Source organism: Paroedura picta, chromosome 3 (genome assembly GCF_049243985.1).
Source record: "Paroedura picta isolate Pp20150507F chromosome 3, Ppicta_v3.0, whole genome shotgun sequence".
Lineage (NCBI taxonomy): Eukaryota > Metazoa > Chordata > Lepidosauria > Squamata > Gekkonidae > Paroedura > Paroedura picta.
In genome coordinates this window covers 125,458,875-125,467,422 of record NC_135371.1, presented here as the reverse complement: position 1 = coordinate 125,467,422, position 8,548 = coordinate 125,458,875, and the positions used below count along the sequence as shown (strand labels likewise).

Genomic DNA, 8,548 nt, shown 5'->3' with positions numbered 1-8,548 from the left:
TAGCAATTCTCTTAGCAATTTGTTGCTCAGCTCTCAATAATGTGAAGTCTGCAGGGTAGACCAGATGCCTGTGCCCCTGTGTCTTATGAAAAAGTGCTGAGGCATCGATCATCTGCTTTGACCATCAGAGATCACCACAGTCAAATCATCTTTAGGAAGGGCCCTTTTGCACCAACAGAAAGTACTAACATTGTCCTGCAACTTTAAACATTGTGGAGACTAGTTGAAACGTTTAGCACGTTTCCAAAATAAGTACTGTTCCATAGTCATGAAGCTGAGGGACATCTATTATTTTGTATGAAAAACAAGCAAATTAATAAGCTTGGATCTTACAGGATACCTAAGAATGGTTCAGTGTCTGCAAGATTTGTGTATTCAGTAAAGAGCTCTCTCTCGAGTTGTAAATACCAGACTTTTTCAATTCAATGCATCCTCCATGTCACATCACAAACAAACATTGTACAAGCCATCTGTGCTCTCCACTGGTACATTCACACAGTCCGATATTCCGAAACTGGAGGCAGTGGTTAATTTGCATCTGCATACAAATACTGGAAGATTTCTTGTGGTGTTTAAGGATGTATCCGATGTTGCCCAGCCTCATGTTAGAAACTGGAATGAGTCGACAGTCATTCATTTCTTGAGCTTTTGCTCTGTTTCCCAGTCTGTCTTGGAGATCAGTGCAGAAATGCTAAGGGATAAGAGTCCATGAAAGCCAGCAGCTGCCTCAGCACTTGAATTAGCCAGCCTCCAGACTCCCCAGGGCCTTAATGAAAATAGCTTTGAACATTGTGCAAAATAGTTATCTGGTATCAGTCTCATGTGGGCTCTGCTGAGAGTTTTATCATTCATTTTGTTACCACTTCCATGTCTGCTGATTCATTACCCAATTTTGTCGCGACCCCATCTGGTGGCATCTGATATTGCAGACTACAGTCTATTGCAACTGAATCTGGAATGACTCCTACTTAAGCAATGGTTTATCCAGTATATCCATATACTAGTCCTTTAACCGTTACTTTCTCTCCTGTTATAAGGCAACAGTCAACTGTGTAGCACAAAATACCTTTAGAAGAAGAAGAAGAATTGGTTCTTATATGCTGCTTTTCCCTACCCGAAGGAGGCTCAAAGTGGCTTACAGTCGCCTTCCCATTCCTCTCCCCACAACAGACACCCTGTGGGGTGAGTGAGGCTGAGAGAGCGCTGATATCACTGCTCAATCAGAATAGTTTTATCAGTGCCGTGGCGAGTCCAAGGTCACCCAGCTGGTTGCATGTGGGTGAGTGCAGAATCGAACCTGGCAAGCCAGATTAGAAGTCCGCACTCCTAACCACTACACCAAACTGGCTCTCTTGTACGGATGTCTTTACTGGCACTGTTGTACAGATGTCTACTAGGGTAGATTCTAAGTAGCTGACAGCTGAATAAGAAACACAATCAGCCCTATTTCCAATTAGTTATTTCTAGTGTAGTGCCAGGTTGCCTTAGTTGCCCAGAAAACACAGTCTTTGACTTGACACAAAAGGTGCAAATGGAGGAGGAAAGGAAAGAGCAATAATTTTTCTAGAGTCGATCTATGCATCTAACAGCAATAAACTGAATAGCATAGGTATTCTGATGAAAAAGAACAAACATTCCAAAGGGTTTGTGACAGTGTCCAGAATCTTCAGGCAAGAACTGGACATTTCAAAGCTCTTACAGTCCAATGTATCAATGATTCCCAATAAAATTTACAATGCAAAAGCAGTTCTCCACAGGAAGGCAAGGCAATTAACACATCAGTTCAAAGGCCAGTATTGGTGACTGTATGCAAAATAAGGTGGGAGTGGGTGGAAGGATACATATTGGAACCACAACAATTTGACAGAACCAAACTGGTTCTGACACATAGTTCGAGTAACTTTAACAGCTGCACAAGAGGCAGAAATTGATTCCTTGAAGCCTTCCTTCCTATCACAGTTCTGTCCATATTTGGAAAACATTACCAAAAACAGAAGCCCAGCAAATTTTTTTAAAAAAAGACAGCAACATTCTTTCTAATGTTTCTTCCAGAAAAGGACACTTATAATGCAGTGTTTGTCATCAGAGGTATTATTACCTACGTATATCAGACCGTGCAATTGTCCTGCATTTATTACCTATAAACTGATTTCAGGATCCAGCCCAGTAGTCCTGGACAATAACTTGTGGCATCTAAAATTAACTTTTCATGCCAAATGGGAGATAAACTTTTGCAGAGATATGAATAGGGCCTGCCATTTTCAATTTTCATACAGCTGTCAATAGTGCCATGACATCATGGTGCTTTTTTGCAGGATACTTCAGCCAACCAAGCCCCTGTGGAATGCCTTCTATGTTTATTAGGGGAAAGACTCACCACAACAAGAATCTTCCAAGGCTGCCTATAGTTAGATCTTTGGCACGAGCACATGACCTTCCCAAGAGAAGCAGTACCCAGATGCTGTTAAGAGTGTCAGCTTTCACTCATCTCTTCGGTCTCTTGTTCAATAGATCTCTGCTTGCTGACCTGAGAAGCCATCTTAAGATCATTGGCTTTATATACTGTCAAAGACTCAAGCACCAGTGACTTGGACTCTAGCAGTTGGATGTAATGTATGTAACAATTTGATGAAACAAAAGGATGTAATGATACACAGCAGATCACAGTCCCCTCTCTCCATCTTTCTTGAATGGATTTGTAAATACAAGGGCTTGATCTCACACTTTAGTTGAAATACCTTTGATGGTGCCAAAAATGACTCCCCCTAATGAAAAGCTCCAGGAGGAGAATGACAAGGATGATCTGGAGCCTGGGGACCAAACCCTATGAGGAAAATCTGAAAGGTGTGGGAATATTCATCCTGGAGAAGAGGAGTAAAAGGAGACATGATTGCTCTCTTTACGTATTTGAAAGGTTGTCAGTTGGAGGAGGGCAGAGATTGGTTCCTGTTGACAGCAGAGGATAGGGCCTGCAGTAATGACTTTAAACTACATGTAGAATGGTACAAGCTAGATTTTTGGGGGGGGGAATCACAGTCAGAGTAGTTCAGCATTGGAATCAGCTGCCTAAGGTGGAGGTGAACTCCCACTCACTGGCAGTCTTCAAGCAGCAACTGGACAGATACTTATCCTAGATGCTTTAGGCTGATCCTGCACTGAGCAGGGGGTTGGACCCTTTGAACTCTATGATTCTATGTGATGATAGAGAAATGCAGAATACTTTGATTAATAGGTAGGTTCTGACCTCAGCAAAAAAATGATGCAATAAATTCAGGTGGAGAGGAAATTATGGAACAAATAGGCTGGAGAGAGATGAACATTTGCCCACCTGCCAAGAAGGGGCAAGATAGATAGCTCTTTAAGTATTCCACGCTGGGCCATAAAAGTTTGGTGATGTGTGCCTTGATTTAATTGGAGAAGGTGCAAAGTAGTACACATAGGACACACTCCCAATTTCAGGATGCCATCAATCTGATAGGATTAAAACATTTAAAATCATAGAATAATAGAGTTTGAAGGGACCTCCTGGGTCATGTAGTCCAAACCCCTGCACTATCTATACCAGGGATTCCCAACCAGGGGTCTGTGGAGCTCACAACTTTTCCCCTCCTGCCTTAATGGACTTGGCCACAAGCTAGGGAACTGGCTGCCTCCACCCAGAGGGCTCGGTGGATAAGCTATGGGTATAAGGATCAAAGGAGGGAGTCATTTGTGGCATGGCATGGGAGATTCAGACTGTCTTCTCGGCTCCTGCCCCTCTTTCTGGTCCACATGAGGTAGAGCCACTATAGCAGTAGTAAAGGTGGGTGGGGGGAGGGAAAGGAGGGTGATGGCTGCATGTGGTTAGGTCGCATCTGGGGTATGGCAGGGAGGTGTGGCCAGTTGACATCATTTCCAGGAGTCCTTGAAGCCTGAAATTTATTTCAGGAGTTCCTCCACAGTTGAAAAGGGCTGATCTAGACACACAATAGGCCTCTAACACATAAGGCATACAGATAGGAATTTTGAATGATTGGCTGGATTAGAGCTGCAAGTGATCCAAGAAAAGACAGGAGAGTGGAACCAAGGCAGAACAAAGGGAAAGAAACAAATGGTGCAAAAGGGAAATAGGTTATTCAGCCATTAAAGATGCTTTTCCTTTTGCACCGTTTGTTTCTTTCTCTTTGTGATTTTTATGGTGTAAAACTGTATATAGTTTTTAAAAAAGAAATGAAATTTGTCACTTCTGTATACAGAGTATTAAGGGAACAGCCTTACAGTGGTGGCTTTGACAGTTCCCTTCTGCCCCCACCAGCAGTCATGCCGTGAGGGTAAAATATACTCCAGTAGGATGGGCAGCCCTTTCTGAGAGACCTGCTATGGTTCATTGCTTTCAGCATGGCTAGATATAAAGGCTTTATTGCTACACTTTTAGATGGATGATACATTTATATTTGAAATCGTTTCCTATTTTATTCCTGTATATTTATACAATTCTACATGTAGGAGGGGTTGTGGCTCGGTGGAAGGACTTCTGCTTTGCCTCCAATTCAGTCCCCAGCATCTTCAGTCAAAAGGATGTGAAAGTCCTCTGCCCTGGTGGACCACTGGTCTGAATCAGTATAAAGCAGGTGTTTACTTGCTGGCATAATGACCGCTGGTTATCATGGTATGCTTGTTACATGTTTTTTTCATATTGTGTGTTTTCAATACACACATGCCTCTGCCCCAATACTTTGAGAGAAGTTCTCAGAGAGCAGACATGAAGATATTAAACATATGCTTGGAAATTAGCAAGTTACTGTAAGAGCTTGCCAGCCGTGTTCTTTCGTATTTCAATGTCTTTTCTGTTTTAGTAAATTCACTGAATAACAAGCAGGGATCCATGAGATTTGTGGGTGGGAAACCCCATATCCCTCTCCTCACTGGCTCAGCCGGCCACCAGCCTGCAGCACTGCAGCTGCCTCTTCTTCTATTGGGTTTTTACATTTATATTTATTAGATTTTTATACTGTCTCTCCCCACAAGTGGATTGGCTTAAGCAGCAGCTCTGGCTCCTCCCTCCTAGCAGTGAGAGAGGGAGTGAAGAACTCACAGGGGGTGTGAGACTCTAGCTTGCCCTGCCATCTCTATGCTGTGTCCACTGTCCTCCTGCCTCTCACCCCATCACTCCAGCTATTGCCACAGCCCTGCCCACACTTCTCTTTGCCCTCCTCAACACACTGGTGCTTAGTGTTCTCATCACTGATATGCCCACTCCCCACTTTCTCACCCCCCTTTGTCTGCCCTCCCCATCCAACCACCACCCTATCTACCTGCTTCACTGCCCTACTACTCTGTGAGGAGTGATGACAGCTCCACTTTCCCTGTCCTTCACCTGCTGGCAGCATCATTGCCGCCATGTGGCTATCTGACTCAGGCTGCAGTGCCCCCCATCTCCAATATGTACCATCTGATAGTGGCATGGCATGTATGCAAATACTCTCTTTGGTGGGATTTCAACCCTTTCTTCAATTTTTAAAAAATGTATATATTTTCCTGCAACCTTGGGAAGTCCCCCAGGTTTGTAAAACATTGTCCCTTCTCTACAAATGGCCTTGACACACATATCTAAGTGTCCACAAATGGGTTCATGTTGAGAATTACAAATACTGATATAATGAACTTCAAAACTTATGTTTAAACGAAGATCCAATTGAAACCAAGTGCAGTCTTTTTCTTTCCTTGGAATGACAGTTAAACTACACTTTACTTTTCCGGTAAGTTGGCTTGGGGTTCTCTAGAACTGACACGCTTTCCCTGCAGTGACAGAACAGCTGTGGAGAAAAGCATGTTAGGCTCTCCAGGAACCCTGATTCAGCTTGAAATTGCAGTATAAAAGGAAGAGAGGCTCCTACCTTCCCTTCAGTGGCATTTCCTTAAGTTGAAAAAGCTTCCAGGACTTATTGTATAACTTTGGAACTATACATAACTTTGAAGCTGCACAGGGACTATTCTGAGTGCATGCAGCTCCAGATTTATGAAAATTTCTTCCTGCTGGGGCTGTTTCAGCTCTGGAAAATGCCAAGGAAGGGAAGGCAGGAGCCTCTCCTCTCCTCTCCTCTCCTCTCCTCTCCTCTCCTCTCCTCTCCTCTCCTCTCCTCTCCTCTCCTCTCCTCTCCTCTCCTCTCCTCTCCTCTCCTCTCCTCACACTGCCATTCTGAGCTAAAACTCCTGCGGAATTTGAAACTGCCTTTTCCTGCCATTGCTGAATGACTCAAGGGAAAATGTGTTGGGTCCAGGGAACACAACAAACGAGGGAGGGAGGGAGGGAGGGAGGGAGGAAGGAAGGAAGGAAGGAAGGAAGGAAGGAAGGAAGGAAGGAAGGAAGGAAGGAAGGAAGGAAGGAAGGAAGGAAGGAAGGAAGGAAGGAAGGAGCTCCAAAACTTCAGCAACAAAAGTGTGAATTCTGCCCAGCTGGCTTTCTTTGTTGTTCTTCAGATATGTTGAATTGGTAACGAGTATGAATTCAGTTTTTTTTTTTTATCAAAGTTTGCAGCTTGGAAAGAAAGGAACGACTCACAGTATGGATGAGTTAGCCTACTTGGTTATAAATATATTTGCTTTTTGTAATACTATCATTGTTTACTAGTCAGCCCAGAATGATAATCTGAAGATTTGCTCACAGATCAGCACTATACTTCTCCTTGGCTAAAGAAACATAGCAAAACAATTCATCCTTCTGAAAAACAGTGCTGTAAGAGGCTTAGGCAGTATCACAAAGAACAATCACTGAATTTTTAAGCAAAGCACAATTTATTTTCTACTGGCATCAGTAAGGAAAGACTACAGGGCTACTATAGCATTCAAAAACATCCGGGGACATATACATTTTGCATACATTCCCAGCTTTGATACTACAGTAGATTCATTCTTCACTTTCTATCACCACCTGCCAAAACACAAAAACAAAAATCCCAGCTTGATTCAAATTACATTTTTGGGAGAAAACATATAGGAGCAGTCATTATTCTTGGGACAGAAGGCAGCATGTTATTTCCCAGTATTGTCAAATCTCAGAAACTAAGAAGAGCTTGTTTTTTGTACCCTGCTTTTTACTACCTGAAGGAGTCCCAAAGCAGCTTATAATTGCCTTCCCTTCCTCTCCCTGTGAGGTCGGTGAGGCTGAGAGAGCCCTGAGGGAACTGTGACTAGCCCAAAGTCACCCAGCTGGCTGCATGTGGAGGAGTGGGGAATCAAACTTGGCTCTCCAGATAAGAGGCCACCGCTCTTAACCACTACACTAAGCTGTAGTATAGAAAATGAGCATGGCCAGCACTTGGAAGGGAGACTACGAAGCAAGATTGCAGAGGAAAGCAGTAACAAACTTCCTCTGCTTCTCACTTGCCTTGAAATTCCCTTGCTTTGGGTCACCATAAGTCAGCTACGATTTTATAGCATATGACACACACACAGTCACTAATCTGTATGAATAAGTATATGCAGACTTGACTACAAACATAACATCAGAATCTATCTTAACCCAGTTCTTTTCTGCACAATAAAGCACAGCTTCTGTGGTGGGCTGCAGTTTCTTCTCCTTCCTTTCTCATATATATTTAAAATAAATAAATAAACTGCCCAGAGGCACAGTCCAGTGCAGGAGGGGCAGATCAATCAATTATAGAATAAAGAAGAGAGTCAAATGGGAGGTGAAACTTGACAGTGGCTCACTTTGTCATCTTCCTCAGTGTGACATGGGACTATTCCATATTTTGACTACAAGTGTGCCTGCTTTGCTTCAGCAGTGAGACTATCTAGAGTCTCGAGGGACAATGGGGAGAGGCCACTTGTCATAACAGTCTTATAAACGTCATATAGACATCAGCATCCGGTCTGCAGACTTTCCAGGGTGTTCTTTGACACTTGTTCAAGTTCAGCCATTGTGTTCACACAACTGTCCAAGGGTGCAGAGCCAGTCAATACACAGCACAACAGGACCCCCAGCAATAACACTTGCAAGAACACACAATTGTCACAGATCAGGAATTCAGGTAACATTCAACATATTACAGAGTTCATAAGCAGAACAGACCAATCGATTCACAGTCCATTTCAGAAGAATCCCCTTCATCAGCTTATGATTAATAACAGTTAGTCCTATGCAGAGCTCTTTGAAACCACAAGTTAGAACAGGCTCAAAATCAGCTGACCATGACATTACAAAGAATTGTGAAATGCACTAGGATGTTTTCCTTGACCAGAGCAGAACCAGTTTAAAGATTCACAGGGCCCGTAGCACCAGAGGCAGCTTAAGGATTTGTAGGGCCCTAGCAGAGCACAGAGGAAAGGGGTGTCACTCAAAGTGTCCTCAAACAGTTCCATCAACCATTCCCACTTTTTAAAAAACGTCCCTGTCAAGAGAGTGTTGGAAAGAGCAAAGGAGGGGGCCTCCAACTCACCTGCTGCTTCCTCATTTCTGGTCCCATGCGAGGGGGGCAGTGGAGGCAATATGGCAAAAGAGGAAGACCACGGAGGAAGGAGCAGCAGTGACAGCAAGACAGCAGCGGGAAAGAAAGGGATGGGGCTC

At 43.6% G+C, this 8,548-nt stretch overlaps 1 protein-coding gene across 2 annotated transcripts in view; it reads right to left on the bottom strand.

Annotated features, from left to right (window-relative positions):
- Window positions 1-6,751: 6,751 nt before the first annotated feature.
- The window catches only part of LOC143832750 (myosin-3), a 38,597-nt gene continuing 36,800 nt past the window's right edge, over window positions 6,752-8,548 (bottom strand). For both annotated transcript variants that reach the window (XM_077327601.1, XM_077327603.1), the window contains exon 40: window positions 6,752-6,910. In XM_077327601.1, the coding sequence (XP_077183716.1) occupies window positions 6,887-6,910 (24 nt within the window). In that variant the 3' untranslated portion in view covers window positions 6,752-6,886. The remainder of the gene's footprint in view (window positions 6,911-8,548) is intronic.